This window comes from Capricornis sumatraensis, chromosome 1, assembly GCF_032405125.1.
Source record: "Capricornis sumatraensis isolate serow.1 chromosome 1, serow.2, whole genome shotgun sequence".
Classification (NCBI taxonomy): domain Eukaryota; kingdom Metazoa; phylum Chordata; class Mammalia; order Artiodactyla; family Bovidae; genus Capricornis; species Capricornis sumatraensis.
In genome coordinates this window covers 152,577,922-152,598,758 of record NC_091069.1, presented here as the reverse complement: position 1 = coordinate 152,598,758, position 20,837 = coordinate 152,577,922, and the positions used below count along the sequence as shown (strand labels likewise).

The 20,837-nt window shown below is 40.2% G+C and overlaps 2 protein-coding genes across 2 annotated transcripts in view; both read left to right on the top strand.

Annotated features, from left to right (window-relative positions):
- The first annotated feature begins 392 nt into the window (after positions 1-392).
- On the top strand, positions 393-5,598 carry RPL24 (ribosomal protein L24). Its single transcript, XM_068974451.1, has 6 exons — positions 393-452; positions 584-659; positions 1,165-1,275; positions 3,922-4,058; positions 4,798-4,861; positions 5,477-5,598. The coding sequence occupies exons 1-6, from the start codon at positions 448-450 to the stop codon at positions 5,555-5,557; spliced, it is 474 nt and encodes a 157-aa protein (XP_068830552.1). The 5' UTR covers positions 393-447; the 3' UTR covers positions 5,558-5,598.
- Positions 5,599-8,645: 3,047 nt separating this feature from the next.
- The window catches only part of ZBTB11 (zinc finger and BTB domain containing 11), a 28,816-nt gene continuing 16,624 nt past the window's right edge, over positions 8,646-20,837 (top strand). Inside the window, exons 1-3 of the mRNA XM_068975197.1 lie at positions 8,646-8,955; positions 16,081-16,316; positions 17,134-17,365. Of these exons, the coding sequence (XP_068831298.1) occupies positions 8,646-8,955; positions 16,081-16,316; positions 17,134-17,365 (778 nt within the window). The remainder of the gene's footprint in view (positions 8,956-16,080; positions 16,317-17,133; positions 17,366-20,837) is intronic.

The following is a 20,837-nucleotide window of genomic DNA, read 5'->3' as shown; positions in this document are numbered from 1 at the left end:
GTGATGGACAGGGAGGCCTGGCCTGCTGCGATTCATGGGGTCGCAAAGAGTTGGCCACCACTGAGCGACTGAACTGACTTGAGTTGAAACTATGAGAAGTAGAGGAGAAAGGACCCTCCCTCCCCTCCTCTGCAGTTCACATTTCTTGCAGTAGGACGTGGCTCTTAGAATTACTCAAACCAATTGCCTGCCTGCCTACCTGCTTGACTGTCCTTCCCACTTTGCCTGCAAAAGCTCGATAGCCGCTAGCGCAATTACTCCAGGAGAAACGGGCAGCAGCTGGGCAAGTCTAGACTTGTGGCTCAGGCGACGTGACGTCATCACAGAGGGCCGGGGTTAGGGATATGAATTGTGGGAGGAGATTGCCTTCCCACGACCTTATAAGGCCTCTTCCCATAATCCTTTCTTTCTCTTCGCCATCTTTCTTTTTCCCCGGCGCTAGCAGCCATGAAGTAAGCAGGAACCGTGCATCCCAATCCTATTCCATCTTCGCTCTGAGTGCCTCTCCGGCATCCCAGGCATGGCCTCTCGTTGCCGAAGATACCCGCCATCCCAGCTAATGGGCTTTCGCTTTTCTTTACAGGGTCGAGCTGTGCAGTTTCAGCGGTTACAAGATCTACCCAGGACATGGGAGGCGCTACGCGCGGACTGACGGGAAGGTGAACGGCCGCATGGGCTAAACGTACCGTGTACTTCTAAAGAAAGACGGGTCTCATTCGGTCTAAGCCGAGTCCTTTACCACGTTACTGTTGGTGCCTGAAAAGCTTGAACCAGGACCCTGTGTGCAGTATTTGTCAGAAGCCTCTAAGTGACTCAGTCTTGAGCTTGATAAAGGGTAGATCAGGTCGGAAGTTAGGCTTGTATAATTTTAATGTTCCGCTGTAACAGCAGTGGGCCAGAGAGGTATCTGGCTATTTCATGGATATCAGGTCCATCTCAGAAGAGCCAGGATCCCTCCCAGAATGAACCCTACCCCTCAGTATGAACTTAGGTTTGTCTCCTCTCGGGAAAAGACAGGCCCAAACGCAGAGACGGTTTCTTGCCAGTTCTGTGACAAGCCTTTTGGTCTGCATGGATCTCAATTTTATAAAATGAGAGGATATCATTAGACTATTAATTTACTAATAATTTCAAGCTCAGGCTTCTTTGAACTTGTCATGACAGGTTTTCCAGTTTCTTAATGCAAAATGTGAGTCGGCATTCCTTTCCAAGAGGAATCCTCGTCAGATCAACTGGACTGTCCTCTACAGAAGAAAACACAAAAAGGGACAGTCGGTAAGTGAAACGCACTTTGTTAATGTTCTAAAGTTGGTAAAACTCTTGAGCGTCAGTTGCTGCTTTATAAAATTAATTAAATGAGACGGTATATGAAAATATAACTGTTGAGCATCAAACAGTGAAGTGAGAATGATTGATAGAAGGATCGCCTCCTTGTATCTTCAGCTCACAGTAAAAATTTAGTTGAAATTTGACAACATCCCCTTTTCAGAGTTAGTAAATTACATAAAGCTCACCTGAGTTATAGGGCACTGTGGAAGTGTTTAAGATGTTTGAGTGGAAACTAAGTAGTTCTTATGGAAACTTGTTATTGGTTATAATGCTTATAGAATTATTCCCAATGTAGGTATCATATCGCGAAGGCTTCCAGCATATTAGTTTGTTCTTAAGACTGGATGTGTTTTTAATTTATAGCCACTCTGCCTCTTTGTTGCTGCTCTTTGGCTTTCTGTAGTTGGGGTGGGGGTAGGGTGGCTTCTCCTTGGAAACGCAGGCTCTAGTCCTGTGGGCTCAGTAGTTGTGTCTCATTGGCTTAGTTGCTCCAGGCAGGTGGAATCTTCCTGGGCTGAGAATGGAACCTGTGTCCTCTCCGTTGGCAGTGGGTTCTTAACCACTTTACCACTAGGGAAGTTCTGTATGTGTTTTTTTGGATTGGTCTTTTAGGTTGATGAAAGAGATTTTTGAGAAAAAGTTTGAGTGACATGGCAAGAAAATTATTATGGGAATTTAAAGGAAAGAATTCTAAATTAAAAGTGAATGGGGGCCGGGGGGACGTGGAGAAGGAAAAAAGGCTGGAAAATTCCATAAAGGAGCATGGCGGGTTACAGTCCATGGGGTCACAGAGGCAGACACAGACAGTCAACAACAACAACGTCTAACACAGTATTTTTTAAAAAACCCGTGAATGTGACATTAGGATTAGGATGGCCCTTATCCAAACAGGGGAAGGGGAGGAATTACAAATGGTGGTGGTGGTGTGGAGAAATTGTAACCCTGCATTGCTGAATGAAGATGGTGCAGGCACTGTGGAAAGTGATTTGGCAGTTTCTCAAAAAGTTAGAGAATTACCATCATATGATTCAGCAGTTCCAGTTCTAGGGCTGTATATATTCGAGAGGATTATAGGCAGGGATTTGAACAGATAAACGTGTATGGTGATGTTTGTAACTATTATAATGGAAACAATCATATGTCTCATCAGTGGATGAATGGATAATAAAATGTGATGTGTGCGTACTAAGTCACTTCATTTGTGTCTGTTGCTTCAGTCACGTCTGACTCTTTGCAAATCTTTTAGACAGTAGCCTGCCAGGCTCCTCTGTCCATGGGATTCTCCAGGCATGAATACTGGAATGTGTTTCCGTGCCCCCCACCTCCAGAGGACTTTCCCACCTATGGATCAAACCTCTGTGTCTCTTATATCTCCAGCATTGGCAGGCGGGTTCTTTTCTACTAGCCACCTGGGAAGCCCTTATTCAATGGTTGCAGTTTGTTTTGTATTGTGAAAAAGTATTTGAGACAGAAATGGTGTTTGCATAACACTGTAAAGGTACCTAATGCCACTGAATTATACACTTAAAAATACTTTAAAAGATCAACTTAAAGTTGTATATATTTTACCACAATAAGAAAAAATATTTTTAAGTGGATTTGAGAAATGATAAATAGGTAAATACTAGCATTTTATCCAGCAAGATTTCATCTTGATAAAGTTTAAAATGAGCATTTGACTAACCACAAATGTGTCCTCTTTTCTCCATGTCACATTAAAAATTTTAAGATATTTTTTTGCTTATTCCTGCCTTAATAAACAGTTCTAGTATATTTTATTTTTCTTTGGACTTAAAGGCAAGATCTTCTCATAAGCACTGTATTATAGATTTCTGATATAGAATCTGCAACAAATGTTTGAATTATGTTGATACTCAGACATTCCTTAACATTTGGTGGCTTTCCTGTCTTAATCAGTTTTCTAACTTGACTGTTTCTCCCAGTGTCAGTACTTTGAGTAAAAACAAATCAGAGTTTGAGGTTAATTTTTTTTTCCAAAAGCACATTCTTTATCATGAACAATCATACTAAAATTGCTTAAAGTGACTGTTCAGTTAATTTTCTTAGAGTTTAACTTTGTCTTTTTAAATAAAGTAGTAAATAATCAGGATTAACCAATTTATAATTGGAAAACTTACCTGAATATTGCAGTATTTTATATATAGATGCTTTAAAAATATATTTGTATATCTCATTTCAAATAATTGCATGAATTGTTTTGCGAGGTGTTTTTTTTTTTTTTTTGGCGGTGCTTTGCAACATGTGTAATGTCAGTTTCCCAACCAGGGATTAAACCTGAGCCACTGGCAGTGAAAGCTAACCACTGAAGTCCTAACCACTAGGCCACCAGGGAACTTCCTGGTTGAATATTCCTGTGGTTTGAATTGTGTTCTCCCCAAAATTCCTTGACCTCCAAGGTCAGGAGGTGGGACCTTTGGGAGGTGAAACAGTCAAGAGGGCAGAGCCCCCATGAATGGGATTAGTGCAAAAGGTCCAAGGGAGAGCTCCTTTGTCTCCTTCTGACAATTCATTTCTCTCCCACATTCATGAAGCAAGGTTTCTAAGCATGCTTACCATCTTTTTGTTCTGTAGGAAGAAATTCAAAAGAAAAGAACTCGCCGTGCAGTCAAATTCCAAAGGGCCATAACTGGTGCTTCTCTTGCTGATATAATGGCCAAGAGGAATCAGAAACCTGAAGTTAGGAAGGCTCAACGAGAACAAGCTATCAGGTAAGAAATCTCACTATGGGCCATTTCAGTTACACGGAATTTAGGTTATGTATGGGTTTACAGAATAGAATCTTAATCTGTTGTTAATTTGTGTTGTGATACTTGAATCTTTATAAGGATTGTCAGTTGTAAATGTTCATGTTTAATAATACCGAAGTTTATATAAACTCTAAATGATTTGTTGAAATTCTGTATGCAGTTATAAAGGTACTATACAGTTTCTAATGTTAAGCTGATGTGGTTAATCACATTTGTTATTAAATCCTTTGGATTTATCATACAAATAACTGCAGATGGTGAAGGAATATGTTATTTCTACTTTCCCCAAACACTAGCCTTTTGTTAATAAGCTGTACCCTTAAGGAGTAAAGTGCTTTTTGCTTGTTATCAGTTCAGTTCAGTCGCTTAGTGTCCTACTCTGCGACCCCATGAATCACAGCATGCCAGGCCTCCCTGTCCATCACCAATTCCCGGAGTTCACTCAAACTCACGTCCATTGAGTCAGTGATGCCATCCAGCCATCTCCTGTGTCGTCCCCTTCTCCTCCTGCCCCCAATCCCTCCCAGCATCAGTCTTTTCCAATGAGTCTAACTCTTTGCATGAGATGGCCAAAGTACTGGAGTTTCAGCTTTAGCATCATTCCGTCCAAAGAACACCCAGGACTGATCTCCTTTAGAATGGACTGGTTGGATCTCCTTGCAGTAAAAAAAGTGCATTTTGCTTGTTTTTAACTCCGCAGGGCTGCCAAGGAAGCAAAAAAGGCTAAACAAGCATCTAAAAAGACAGCAATGGCTGCTGCAAAGGTAATTGTCGGATTATCTAAGATTTCTCATTTAGAGCAACAGGATTCATTTTTAACCCAAATTGTGGTAAATGAGAAATTTTTTAAAGGAATTTAGTGTAAGGCTTTAATGAAAATGATGTCCATGATTGGTTTTTAGGTGAGTGATTCAGGACTCCAAAGAGGTCCTTTGCTAGAGCCTTAAATGTGTCTGTAAGTGCTATATAGAAATGAGAGAAAGGCAAAGTTTATTTTGAAATAATTCTAGGTTTTCAGTAAAAATTTTCTGTAATTGTTCAGAATGTACTCAGTTTTTATCAGTGCTAAACCATTTAGATAACCATAGTAAAAATTTCAAAACCAGAAAATTAGCATTGGACCTTTTTCTGTTCTTAGGATATAATTGAGGATCCCACACTACATCTAGTTGTATCTCAGTTACTTCAGTCTTCCTCTTTGGCTTACATTTATATTTCATATAACGGTAGCATTTTAACTTTTGAGGGGAGTTCTTTACATTAGGAACACAAATAATTAGAAACGCAATCTAGGATTCAAACAATATGGGCATAAGAGCAGTAATTGAAAGAAAAAACTCACATGGAATAATGCCACATAACATGTTCTCTTTTTACAGGCTCCCACAAAGGCAGCACCTAAGCAAAAGATTGTGAAGCCTGTGAAGGTTTCTGCTCCTCGAGTTGGTGGAAAACGCTAAGTTGGCAGATTGGATGTTTAAATAAAGATCTGACTATAACTAGATTGTGGTGGAATTTTTACTCTTAAAGCAAGCATGTTTGGCCTATGCAGTTAATAGTCATTTCTCAGGAACAATGGCTCCTGCTACTCCTAATATAAGTCTCTTAGATGGAGAGATGTTAACTACTCATCTGGAAATAAGGTCTGTTTGGTTAAGTGCAGTCCGCACTCACCTGAGGCTGTAAGGACACGTTATGTTGCAGTATGTAGATTTCAGACTGCATTTTGTTGTATAGATTGTAGTCCAGGTTGATTGCTAAAAGATGCGGGTTTCTTTTTTTTTTTTTTTCTATCACTTCTGTTTGCAAAAAGAAAGCATTTTTAATGGGCTGTTTTCTTGTAAAACTACCCTTTTCCATGATAGACACATTTCATTATTGGGGATGCCTTTGGTTCTCTAGTATCTCACCTTTTAACCATTAGCTTATAGCTGAGCTAAAACTACTTAAAACTCAACTGTATTATCTGCTCTCGCTTCCAGAAAATAAGCTTAAATGAAGACTACACTTTTGGAGGGAGGAAGGGTCTGTGGTGTGATGCTTGTGGCACCTTAGTTCCCAACCAGGGATCAAATCCCAGGCCCATAGCATTGAATTTGCTACTGGACTGCCATTGGAATTCCCCAAGGATGCAACCTCTTGAGTATTAGAAAAAATAGTTCTTGAGTTGGGAGTCTGACAGAGCTGTCCTTAAAATTGCAAAAATGTCTTGAGTAGCCTGCTGATGTTCAAGCTACAAGTTACATGAAAAATAGTAATCATAATTGGTGTTAAGAGGCTTGCACATCTATGAAAATTAGATCATCTAATGTACCAGCACTCCACACCACCAAGTTGCAAGGATCCAACAAGAAATAAGCTAGATCCTCTTGAGAAATGTGGTTTTATATATAGGAATAGTTAAATTTTGTTTTATTTTTTTGGCTGCATCCTGTGGCATGTGGATCTTAGCTTCCTGACCAGGAATGGAACCCATACTCCCAGAACTGGAAGGCTGAGTCTTAACCAGCCTTACAATTCCCTATTGTAATTTTTCTAAATGAAATTTTAAGAAAAAAGGTCAATCAAAATACTCAACATGAATACAGAGGTACATATTCTTACTTTTGAACACAGGAACTGCCCTATTCTGATTATCTTTCGGTCATGAATAGCTTGAAGTTTAGGAGGATATAAACACTAAATGAAACTGTTAGTCACTCAGTCGTGGGAACCCCGTCGACTATGGCTTGCTAGGGTCTTCGGTCTATGGAATTCTCCAGGCAAGAATACTGGAGTGTGTTACCATTTCCTTCTCCAGAGGCTCTTCCCAACCCAGAGATCCAACATGGGTCTCTCCGGTATTGCAGGCAAGTTCTCTACCATCTGAGCCACCAGGGAAACCCAAAATGCTAAACACCTGTTCTCATAGGACAGGAAGTTTTAGCTTTTCTCAGTAAGACCACTGGACCAGTTGTATAACATTTTATTAAAACTCTATTGGCTCGAAGGCACGAGGAGAATCTCCTGTTGTGTTTGGCATGAGAGGTAATTTCTAACTTAGCTTCTCTTGGCCGTGCAGAAATTGTTTACTTAACATTTCAATCTATTTACATCAGTTTTAAAAGACGTATATTTCATACGGAAACATTGAAACATAACACATCCCATGGAGAGTGGATTTGGACATTAGTTCTGGGTAGGGATGTGTCTCCACCTTCGAATACCTCCCTCCCCTAGCTGTGGTCTGAAACGAATGGCCCTAAGTAAACCCCAGGCCTGGTAGTTGTATTTTTCCTCAGGGACTGGGAGCTCACTTAGCTACAGCCAGAATATTCAAGTATGCCGTTTGTTAATTGTTGCAGTCCCCACTGGCAAGTGCCTTGGAGACATAGTGTACCCCGCTTTCTAAGCCCAGCTTTCACCTGCAGTCGGTCCTCACCTGTCTCCGCAGGGCTCAGCGCCTCATTCAGCGACTGCAGACCTAGGGAGGGTCAGGAGAGGGTTGGCTCAGAGTTTTCAGGCTCCAGTAAAGCACCTAAGTGCCAGACCCCGGATGGTTTGGAATGTCGTAGGCCTGAGTCTCCTAACTGCAAGGCTGACTCAGTCCACGGAGAGGTGACCAGGGCGACCCCTCCCGTCTACCAGTTTAAAATCTTGGAAAGTGCAGTTCGAATCGCCGTGGCCTTTGGTGCATTCAGTATATGTTGGGTGTAAAACCGAGTGTTTTTTTTCCCCCAACTAAAAAAAAAAAACAGTGCTAGCTCCTCTTCACCGCTCCTTGCCAACATGATTGACTTACTAGGTAAACTGTCACTACATAAGCTGATCACTGCAGAAGAATACCGACTATCCACGGGTAGTCTGGAACCAGCAGTAACTTAGCAACTACAGTAACTCCTACCACGGATGGATTTAAATTTTGTAACACTGGACAGGAAACTACATTTCCACGTGAAAGGACTTTCTTTGGTCTTATATTCAGGGGCTGTAGACCTCAAATTTTTCTTTTATGTTTTCGGTTGTCTCAAAACGCAGACGGAGAAGATTCCTTTGCACGTTGGGGTATCGGACAGTTAACAACTGCCCAGCAGCTCCTACACGTGCTCAGAGCTAGGGAAAGAAGGGGAAAATTAAAAAAGGGAAACTGCCAGGACTTAATATGTCTGCTCAAAACCACTTGGCTCTCCCAGGAAGGGCCTACCCGCTTCCAAAATGTCCGCCCGCAGTCCTGACGTCACTCAGTCGGCTAGATCAAGCCAGAAAGGCATTGCGCTCCAATCAGGGCTCAGCTCCCTCACTCACTGCCCTTGATTTGCGTCACTTCCGGTGGTGCAGCAGCCATTTTGTCAGTCGCCAGCGGATACCGCGCGCTGGAGAAGTGCAGTTCCTCCTGGTTACCGACTCGTCCGTTCTCCCTCTGCGCTGCGGGGGCCGTCGAAGAGCACTCCCTGTAGACACAACTGGTCCTTCTCATAGTACCGCCGCTGCTGTTGCATCCGCCCGGAGCTAGTGCGCTGTCTTCCTTCCCTGCCACTGACAGGCGCCTTCAGGGAGCCGCCGTCAGCGATGTCAAGCGAAGAAAGCTACCAGGCCATCCTGCGCTACCTGACGAACGAGTGCGAGCCGTACGCGCCAGGCACCGAGGGCAATGTCAAGCGTAAAATCCGCAAGGCGGCCGCTTGCTACGTGGTGCGGGACGGGACCTTGTACTACCAGCGGCGGCAACGGCACCGCAAGACGTTCGCCGAGCTGGAGGTGGTGCTGCAGCCCGAGCGGCGCCGGGGGCTCATCGAGGCTGCGCACCTGGGCCCGGGCGGCACTCACCACACCCAGCATCAGACCTGGCACGACTTGTCCAAGACGTATTGGTGGCGAGGTACGACCTCGCCCGCGGCGAGAGGGAGGGCGGGCTGGCGGCTCGGTCCCAGGCAAGGCCCGCAGGCAAAGGCAGGCCCGTCTGTGCATCCGCGAGTGTGAGGTTCCCCGCAGACTCCCCCCGGACTCCACTAACCGATCTAGCCTAACCTGTGCCCGGCGGCAAAGCGCCTGCCAGGCATAGCCCAGAGGGTGGGGGACACGAAAGGAGCCGCACTTCCCACAGGAAGGAGGCCGGGGAAGCTGGGGGCGGGCCCTGGCCTGGGGTGGGGCGAAGGGGGCTTCCCCGGGGGCCGGACCAGCCGCGGGGAGGGGCCGGGACGCGCGGGCTGCCTTGGGCCCGCCTCCTTCGGCCGCGCGGGATGAGGCGGCTCCTTCTTAGCGGAAGCTTCTGGGCGGCCGTTGCGGATGCTGCGCGCTAAACTCTTGTTTACGCTGATGGTTTGGGGGTAGCAGGGTCCGCCCCTAGCCCAGCCGCTTTCTGCGATGCCTCCCCCTAGCTTGTCGGCCAGTGAACTTGAGGTTTTGCGGACCTACTTATCAGGGTTCATGATTGTGCTGCGGTATGAATAAGGAATCATGCAATTTTGTGCAGCAGTGATTTTGAGTGACTATGGAGCCAATCATTTGAGCCTAGTTTTTAGGATAGGAATGTAATAGATGCTCTCAATTCTGGATATTTTAATGTCCTCCTCTTTGATATTGTGAAGAGCGCTTTGGAAACTGAGGCACTACGTCAACCCAGAAAAGATGTGGTTTCTGTGATTGTTCTGGTCCGGGGGAGTGTGGCTCTAGAGTTTAATTCCTTGGGAGCCAGATTAGGGAAGGAGAGAAAGGACCCTTGGTTGGTTGGTTGGTTGGTTTTTTTTTACCTCCCTCTACAAAAAGTTGATGAGTATCCAGACTGTTCGGTTATAATTAATAGTTTGCAGGCCTATAGAAGAGGTTTTGTTAGGAAGGATTCCGTATGGCTCTGCAGAAATAAACGGTAACTTAGCTGTGAGTTAGGACGTTCGACTACAGAATAGTTTCTCGAAGTTCTTTTCAGTTTATGACATTTGTTGAATATTTCGTTTTGCTGCTTTCGTGTTTTCAAAAACAGTCCAGCTCTGTATTCTAAAATGCTTTCCCTTAATTTATATTACATTTTAAACCAATATCTAAATTGAGTTCTTGTAAAGAGACACAACTGTGAAGGAATAATACGAAGTAAATGCTGCAGTTTGTTAAGATTGATTTATTTAGAGATAAAACAAACGTCTCAGGTTTAATATTTTATGGCATGTTAACATAATTATAGCTGAAGAAAAACAGGTCAAGTTTTTACATGCAAGTATAGTGCTGAGCACTTATTTTCACATATTTGTGTATATGTGTTCAGTCGTGTCCTACTCGTTGCGACCCCATGGACTGTAGCCCGCTAGACTGTTCTGTCCATGCAATTTTTCAGGCAAGATTTCTGGAGTGGGTTGCCATTCCCTTTTTCCAGGGGATCCTCCCAACCCAGAGATCCAGCCGGTGCCTCTTGCCTCTCCTCCGCTGGCAGGCGGATTCTTTACTTTTGCGCCACCTGGGAAGCCCTATCACATATTTAAGCTTCATCAAACCATGTAAATTGGAAACATTTATGTTTCTATATTGCAGATGGGAAAAAAGCACCAGGAGCTGACCTTTGGGATTTCAGACTTTTCTTTAATTATATGGTGCTAAATGAGGTTAATGTTCAGAATTTTCTTTCCCTAAATTGATTATCTGTGAGTGATAACTAATCCAGTATTTTGGTTTTTTCAGTATGCAGTGTCTTAAAAGACAAAAACTCCTGAGACTGTGTTTATGTTCGTCTTTTTAAAATAAGAAATACATTGTAGGTTGTGTAGAATTTTGAAGTCCTTTAAATGTCCAGACAGCTGTTCTCTTAAGTTTTGTAGTAAACCGCAGAACTCAGAGGCTCTGAGATCCTTTAAGAGAATCCCCAAAGTCAAAATTATATTCACAATACTAAGGCACCATTTTCCTTTTCACTCATTGTCTCAGGAGTATACAGTGGAGTTTATCACATGTGCTATATGGCATTATATTGAATGCATATATGATCGTGTCTTTTGTTAAATGACACATTAAAAAAACAGGCAAAACTGTAAAGTAGCACTGCTTTTCTCACTAATTTTTCTTATGTTTTGGTAAGTAGTATTTTTTGTATAAGTGCTATTTTTGTTAACATGTAGTGAGTTTATCATACTATTTTATCTCATTGGTTTTTTCTTAATTTAAGATGAGAATTCATAGTCAATAAGTATCAGAAGAGTTTGCTCTATTATTAGCTCTTCATTTTGATGTTTATTACATGAACACTTTGCTTATTTGTTTACTATAAATCTATTAAAATGAACAACACTAGGGACTTCCATGATAGTCCAGTGGTTCCTTGGTTAGGGAACTAAGATCCAGCATGCCCCTCAGGGCAGCTAAAAAGAAAAAAGAAACTAACAAAACTATATATACAGAAAAATAAACGTCCTTAGGGAGAAGGAAATGGCAACCCACTCCAGTGTTCTTGCCTGGAGAATCCCAGGGATGGGGGAGCCTGGTGGGCTGCTGTCTGTGGGGTCACACAGAGTCGGACACGACTGCAGTGACTTAGCTAACGTCCTTAGACCTGGAACTGATACTGATAAAACAAACACTTTTAATTATTAGTTTTTAATGTGTCATACACTGCAAATGGACTTTCAGATTTATATATTCAAAGTCCTGTACACTATCTGGGAGCTAATAAGATTTGATCGATATAGATGCCAAGAAGAAAACTATTTCACAATCAAGGATAGTTTACTGGAATTCATTAATTATCCTGCTTTTTCCAGAATGCTGCCCTCATAAACACTGCCATTATATCCTGGTACTCGGGCCAGTTTGTAGCAACTTCACGTGTTTGAGCACAGTGAAAAACTCAGTGTCTAATGTTGACATATAGCAAATAAATTTAAGAATGTAAAATGTTAATAGATATAATTCTCACCCCCTTATTTTATCCTGTATTGTAATCGCATGCTGGAGTTTCAAAATAAAGTGACTCCCCTGCCTCCATCAAATGCTGACTCATGGGGATCTACAGTTAATGCAGAATGTGAAGAAAAAAATTGAATTAGTAGGAAAAAAGATTAAGCTACCAAAATCATGTAATAGGTTAAATTAGCCGTAGGCAGAGCTTCCTACCCAAAGAACTGACTTGTTCTATGGGGATAAATCAATGCTGCCCTTATCTAATTTAGAAAAAGAGGGTGTAATCCTTGAAAACCCATCAAGAACTGGCTCTAGGTAAATACAGCTGTAACTATTTTGTAACTTTGAAGAAAACAACCAAACGAACCTGAGTGACTAATACAGGAAGTAGCTAGAAATAGGAGCCAGTACTCTGGGCCTCACCGGTGATGGGGAGGGGAGAGGTTCTTGAACTGTTGACAGGAGCAAATTGTTCATTCTGGTAGATCTCTAGAGCAGTGGTTCTCAACCCTGCACAGTTTCGCCTTCCAAAGAACATCTGTGTCCAGAAACTTTTGGTTGTGGTAGCTGGTGGTGGTGTTTGTGGGGGTGGCTGTTGACTGACCTCTGGTTGGGTAGAGGCAGGGATGCTCCTGAACATTTCACAGTGTGCAGGACAGGACAGCCTGCTTACCTCTCCCTGCCCCGCAGCAAGAAGCATCTAGCCTAAAATGTCTACACTGTTGAGATTGAGGACCCCTGCCCTAGAGTGAGAAACTGTTCTTCAGGTTGTTTTATCAGAGGCCATTTACCCACTGGGCTCAGTAAAGAACCTCTTAATGCTAATCTGGTATTTTATGTAGACATTTTCAAGGTACCAGAAAAGTTGACCTTTGAGCATTTTCTAACACTTATGTAGTAGTAGTAGTTACCTTATATCAGATACTGTTCAAAGTGACTTAGAAATATTAATATTTTATCACTGTGACATTCTGTGAGGTAAGTGCTCTTATCCCCATTTTACAGATGATGATAACACACAGGCACAGAGAGGTTAGTAACTTGGACCATGGTCACAAAGCCGGTCAGTGGATTCTAATTTTCCTGCATTAAGTAGTTTTCTACCCCTTGTTGTAATTACCCGGTCTCAAAATGAAAAGACTCACTCAAATATGTTGATGTCTCTTTAGTGATTAATTTGAGTCAGATTCTTTCAGCTTAATCAGCTCTAGGCAAGCTCTAGAGATCAAGTTCCTGAATCTGTAAAGCTGGATTTGAAATGATCCCATCAGAACACCAACACTTGAGTTAAAGGACCTGTGAAACAGGATGATTTCTTTGGAAATTGACCCACTCTAATACAGTAATTAATCATTTTGTGTGTGTGCGCAACTTTTCCTTGTATTTTTCATTCTTCTTTAAATTTTGTTTTGGCTGCACTGGGTCTTCCTTGCGATATGTGGGCTCTCTAGTTGTGGAGCGCAGCCATAGTTCCCTGGCAGCTTGTGGAATCTCAGTTCCACAGCCAGGGATCTAACCTGATACCCCTTCTTTGGAAGACAGATTCTCAACCACCGGACCACCAGGGAAGCCCCAGTAGTTTTCATTTCGTTCATATGCTTTCTCTGTAATTTCTCCAGTGGTTTGAACTCAACTGGTTTTAGTTTGATTAAAAATGTCTGCTGTATGCAGAATATGCTGAACTGTATAGCATTGTAAAATTTTTTAGAAATACAACTTAAGTTAATTAGAGATAGCTGTTTCTTCTTGTCATCTTTATTATGGACTTGGAAATTTCCAGAGCAGCTCTTTATTTACTAAGTATGGTTCTTACTTAGAAATATATATATATATATATATGTATGTATATTCTTTTATCTATTTCCAACTCACATACCCATGTGTTTTTTTACCACTTTAAGCATTTGGAAGTGTACAGTTGAGTGACATTAAATGCACACTGTTCACATTGTTGTGCAGCCATCGTGGCCACTCATCTTCAGAAATGTTTCATTTCAACTTGTTTATTATCAGTCTGTTAAAACTTGCTTGCTATATCTAATATAGGTGTAGACTTATTGTTGACTTTAATTAATATTTTCAGAAACTAGAATATAACCTCTATTCCTCTCTTATCTGTGCACATATAAACACCTTTCTTATAAAAGTTGTATTTAACGCTAATATTTCTTGCTATATTCTGGGTGAGGGGTGGTGAACAAATAAATTGGGCAGATTTCTATGTTAACAGGTTACTGTAGAACTCAGCTTCTAATATGATGAAATTCATTTGTATAGCTATAAAAATCAGTATAATTTTCTGAATTTATTCATCCAGTGTATACTTTTTTTTTTAGTAAGTATGGGAAACATATTTACTATATTCTCAAATACAGTTTGAGAAATTTGCTCAAATACTATCTGAAAGTTGTAATTCAAGGAACTTAGTATAATTTGTCATTTTGAAACTCTTTTCAGGAATTTACAATATAAGGATTCCCTAGTGGCTCAGCTGGTAAAGAATCCGCCTGCAATGTAGGAGACCTGGGTTTGATCCCTGGTTTAGGAAGATCTCCTGGAGAAGGGAAAGGCTACCCACTCCAGTATTCTGGCTTGGAGAATTCCATGGACTGTATAGTCCATGGGGTCACAAAGAGTCAGACACAACTGAGTGACTTCCACTTTTCACTTTCTGTATCATTTTAGATAACAAGTCTTTTCATTTGCATTTTACTTGGGGATTGTGGGAGAAGTTCTGCCATAGGGATGGATAAATAGCATCCTGGCTCAATGTTTCAGGGTACATAGCATATCCTGGAAACCACATGGCTTCTCGGGGCAGACTTACGTAGTTTACTAGATGTAACTTAACTTTTAGGGCTTCATTTTTCTTGTCTGTAGAATGACAAGTAATTGGTGGTCCTCCCTTACAAGTATGATGGAGAGGGTATGTATGCATGTAAAATATTCCTCCCTGCTTCCTTCTCCGCCCCCCGCCCCCTCCCTCAGCATGCTGAGTTAGAAATTGAAATTTAAAATAGCGTTTTGTGGATGGTTTGTGTATAATCAACTTTTGTTAGATTGTGTATTGTTGTTCCGTCGCTCAGTCATGTCCCTCTCTTTGCAACCCCATGGACTGCAGCACGCCAGGCTTCCCTGTCCTTCACAATCTCCTGGAGCCTGCTCAAACTCATGTCCATCAAGTCAGTGATGCCATCCAACCATCTCATCCTCTGTCATCCCTTTCTCCTCCTGCCTTCGATCTTTCCCAGCATCAGGGTCTTTTCCTATGAGTCGGCTCTTTGCATCAGGTGGTCAGCATATTGAAGCTTCAGCACTAGTCCTTCCAATGAATATTCAGGGTTGATTTCCTTTAGGATTGGCCGATTTGATCTCCTTGCAGTCCAAGGAACTCTCAAGAGTCTTCTCCAACACCACAGTTCAAAGATTGTGTATACTGTTATTTAATAAAACCCTAAAATCTTTGCTTTCAGAGATGAGATTTTACACCCAAGTTTTGGTTGTGATCCTGTACAGGTTGCAGAGTGGCTCCACCTGTTTTTTTTTCATCTGTAGTTCAGGCTAACGGACATTATCCCCCTGGAATGTAGCATGTTCCAGGACACATTCAAGTACCCTTGCACTTGAATGTCCTTTGAGGGGGCAAGGAGTTAAAGCTTCTGATAACAGATGACATCCATCATATCCGCTCATACTCCATTGACCAAAACATGGTCAGGGCTCATGTTCACAGAGTGGGGTGCTATTAGCATGAGCTGCAGTATTACTGTTTATAAAAGTCAAAGCAGTTGAATATTGACAATTTCATATAGTTCCTATTGCATAAGTGAGTTGAATCTGACGTGGAAATGGGCGGTGCTGCATAATCCTTTTATGGTGAGTAAATGCATGGTAAGAGTAAACAACAAAGCAGTCTGTCAGCATGGAAACAGATTGTCATTTATAACATGTCTTTGAAGAAAAAAATGCATCTTACACTCTACATACTGTATGGCCATGCGTGTGTCTGTACACATGCACTTGAATATGCATTCGTGTACAAAGATTAAATAATGAGTGTAATCTTTAGTTTTCAAATGAGAGCAGTATTAAATTTGACTAGTTAATTTTTATTTCATTGTAGGTATATTAAAGCAAGTCAAAGATTACATTAAACAATGTAGCAAATGCCAGGAGAAACTAGATCGCTCACGTCCTATATCGGATGCTTCAGAAATGCTGGAAGAATTGGGACTAGATCTTGAATCTGGGGAAGAAAGTAATGAATCAGAGGATGACCTGAGCAACTTTACTTCGCCTCCAACTACGGCTTCCAAGCCTGCGAAAAAGAAGCCAGTGTCCAAACATGAACTTGTGTTTGTAAGTGGAGCTTTCCATTCAGCTTTTACATCTGTAACTAGTGTTAGTATTTATAGTATTTTTTCTCGAACCTCTAAAGCTGCTTCCCTGTTGGTACTGTCACTGTTACATGTTACATGTGCTAAAGTGTTAGTCCTCACTTCTGTCAGACTCTATGCCACCCCATGGACTGTAGCCCACCAGACTCCTCTGTCCATGGAATTCTCCAGGCAAGAGTACTGGAATGGCTTGTCATTCCCTCCTCCAGAAGATGTTCCAGACTCGAACGCTGGTCTCCTGCATTGCAGGCAGATTGTTTTACTATCTGAGCCACCAGGTACATGTGCTAAACGTTTGCTAATAGTGCCTCTTCCTTAATCATAAATTTCCATGTTGTTTCTTCTCCTCAGAATGTAACTTGTTGATTTGCTGTTAATTATTCCTCCCTCGTCCTTTTAATTGGTATATTGGTACAGGTAGCCAGAATACATTTCTGGAAGCAGTCTGTGGGTCATGCAGCAAGGTAAAATTAAGCTGGCTAGGTCTTTGTCTTTTGCCTGCATTAGTGTCTTACATTATCAGATAAATTTCTGACTAATAAGAGGAGGCAGTAGGAAGTGAGATGTAGGTTTTCACTGGATCAAGTAAAGTGAACATAGCAGAAGATGGTGAGTAAGACATATCTTTTTATGTAAATACACAGGTAATAAAAAATGCTGGACTATTCATATTAGTGGAATTTTTACAAATGAATGATGTGTCGTCTTTTAGATTTTGTTAAGGGTGAGAGTACAAATGATATATAATGCAACTCTTGGTCTCCAACTTATTTTGATAGGTTGACACCAGAGGAGTGGTGAAACGTTCTTCTCCAAAACATTGTCAGGCTGTCTTAAAACAGCTGAATGAACAGAGGCTCTCTAACCAGTTCTGTGACGTTACTTTGTTAATTGAAGGAGAAGAGTACAAAGCTCATAAATCTGTTCTGTCAGCTAATAGTGAATATTTTCGAGATCTTTTTATTGAGAAAGGAGCCGTTTCCAGTCACGAGGCAGTGGTGGATCTTTCTGGTAAGAATTTTCTGATTCTCTTTGTTTGTTAATAAGTACATACTGGAAGAAGGGTGTGTGTATCTTACAAACTTAGGATCTATGCTCAAGGGGAAGAAGCCCATTTATAGCACCAGACTAAGCTGAACTGTAAGCTCCTCCCTTTTAGAAAGGTTTCCAAAGTAGATATATGAAAAGCCTGTCATCTCCTACCACTGCCTGTTAGGCAAGACAGTGGTAGCACTAGTAGAATTTCTGGGATTTACATTGTTAAAACAGTTTGAGAGAAATCCTTACCAAGTAAATATATTATTTTAAAATTGACTGACTGAATCTTACGTGTTGGACATATAATTATAAAGACTTCTATATGTCTATTGTTTTTCATTTTTTAAGATTAATAATCATCATTCATGTAGATTTGATAATCACATTGTCAGTATAGAATAATCAGAATTCCAGATGTCTTTTTTCTTTTTTTAATTATCATTATTATTGGAAATGAGTAATTTGACTTTCTTTTGGCCTCAGTAGAATTTATATATTGGCTTAGGAGTCAACAAATGAAAATTTAGGAAGCATTAAAATAGGTAATCTTATTTATACATTTTCTTATACTGTTACTTTGCTGTAACTCTTAAATAAGTGACACCACTGTGTGAACTGTCATTTCCCCTTTCTGAAGCAAAAAAGTGACTTTATTCAGGTATATAATATTCACCTAGTTAGTCACTGATCCTTTTCTATCTTACTCTGGGAAGGTAAATTCATATATTTTTTCTTAACAGTAGCTTTATGTTTAATTACTAAAAATGATTTCTCAGGTATCCACTTTGTGCAGGGAACTGGCCAGGCTCTAGGGATACAGTGATGAACAGAAGCTTTTATGAAGCATAGAGGAGCATTACATTCTAGATTTGATATTTACTTTGGTGATTCAGAGGAGAAAATACGTCTTATTCTGGGCCATCTGAATAATAAAACTTATCACAAGTGTAGTCTTGATATATTAGCTTTGAAATTTTTTCTTTATCTTCCTTGCATCTGAAGCAGAAAGAAGATTGCTGCTCTCTTGTTTCTCAGCAGCTTACAGCAAATGAAATCTCTGCTTCCCAGATAACTGCAGCACAGCATCCTGTCATTATTTCAGGAAAATACCTCGATTATTCTTCATTCCATATGCTTATTTTTATATTTTGTTCAGCAAATAGCAATAGCAAGTAAAGCAGACATTATTAAAATCTTTGTTTGATTTTTAAATAGACTAATTGTAAGATATATGTAAATATTTTAAAATGATAAAATGTACATCTGTCTTCTTGTTACCTACTTTAATATTGTTGAATACATTGTTGTTTATGCTTTCAAAAATTTCTTCCCTACTCATTCATAAAGGTACTTTCATATATTATAGTTTCTCATTCATATTTAACTTTTAATCTGTTTGGAATTTTTTTAATGGTGTGATAAATATTTGATTTCATTTTTTACCATTTTGATAACTTATCTCAGAATTTAGTGAAAACTTCCTCTACCTACCCATCCACCATGCAAATTCTCTTAAAAAACAAATGTTCACATGTTTGGTACTGATTTTACATTTTTTTGTAGTCTGTTGGTTGTCTCTCCCCCCCCCCCCTCATTATTGCTTGGTGTACCTTATCTTTATAATAATAATGGAAATCTTCACCTTTGTTATTCTGGTGAGTCTTAGTTGTTCATAGCCCTTTGCTCTTTCACATAAACTTAAAGCAGCTTATCTACTTCCATAAAAGTCTTGCAGATTTTTAAAAAAATTATTTCTTTATTTGACTGTTCTGGGTCTTAGTTGTGGCATGTGGGACCATTAGTCATGTCATGTGAACACTTAGTTGGAACATGTGGGATCTAGTTTCCTCACCAGGTATCAAACCCATGCCCCCTGCATTGAGGGCATGGAGTCTCAGCCACTGGACCACCAGAGAACTCCCTTGCACATCTTTTGTTAGATTATTTTAAGGTAGTTTATACTTTTTGAAACTATTATAATTTTTTAAAATTATGTAATCTCTGATTTATTTTTATTAATTGTTGGTTACTAAATATAGTAGTACTGCTTAATTACCTTAGTCATTCAGACATCTACCTATAGATTCTTTGAGATTTTCCATATAAAACAAATATATTGTGTGCTAATAGTAATGGTTTTGTTTCTATCTTTCCAGTCTTTATATTTTTAACTTTTCCCCATAACTTTATAGTGCCATTTAGAACCTCAAAAAAAATAGCAGTTGAATAGAGGTAGTGATAAAGAGTTCACTTATTCCCATTCTAAAGAAAAGGTGTTTTTGTTTTTTTACTGTGAAATATATTGTTTGGTAAATGTTTTAAATAGATAATCCTTTACCCTCTTTAACATTAAGGAAATTCCCTCTGAAATAAATGTGGACTTAGCGCTTTACCTTTTCTGTGTCTGTTGAGACCGTCTTTATTTTTTCATTCTGTTAATATGGGAGATTTTACATCGGATTACTAATGTTAACCCAGTTTTTCATTCCTGAAATAAATCCACTTTAGTCATAACATATCATATTTTGTACAAACCTCTTAGAATGGTTTGTACAAACTGGTTTAGAGTACTAACGTTAGACTGTTTGCATCTGTACTTAGGAGTAATTTTTCTTTTTCGCAGTTTGTTGTGTCAGCTTAATCTTATAAACTGTGTGTTCCTTCCAATTTTTTACATTCACTGAAGTAGTTACGATGAAATTAGATTTATCTCTTGAATATTTGTTAGAATGATGGCTCAAATTGACTGGGCCTGTAGTAGACTTTTGGGCAAGATTTCTAGCTACTGATTTTGACACATTTAATAGTTAGGAAATTATTCTATAGATTTTCTATTTCATCTTGAGTAATTTATAGAGGTTGTGTATTTGCCATGATATGTCTCTTTCATCTAAATTTTCAAATTTATTGGCACAATTTTTTTTTTTTTTTGGCCATGCTGTGTAGCCTGAAGGATCTTAGTTCGGGGACCAGGGATGAAACCCAGGCCCTCCACAGTGAAAGCTCAGAGTCCCAACCACTGGACTCCCAAGGAATTCTGGCACAAAAAAACAAGTTTTTCGTGCAGAAGAAATTCAGCAAGAGGCAGAGTGATAGGCAAGAAATAGATTTATTAGTGTAGGATGTTTGTAAGAGATGCCAGCTATCAGGCAAGGAAGCTCTGCCCCAGCATAGAATTTTTTTATATCCTTTTATAAATGCTTCCAATGACTGTAGATATCTCTTTCATTCCTTGTGCATTTTCTCTCATTTCAAAAATTTTTTTTACTAAAGTTTTACTGGCTTAAAAAAAAAAAAAGCTGGCAAACTACAACTTGCATGCCAAATCTTGGCCCACTGACCACTTTTGTAAATAAAGTTTTATTGAGACAACCACACCCATTCATTTGCATATTGTCTCTGGCTGCCTTTGAACTTACAAAGGGGGAATTGAATAGTTGCTAGA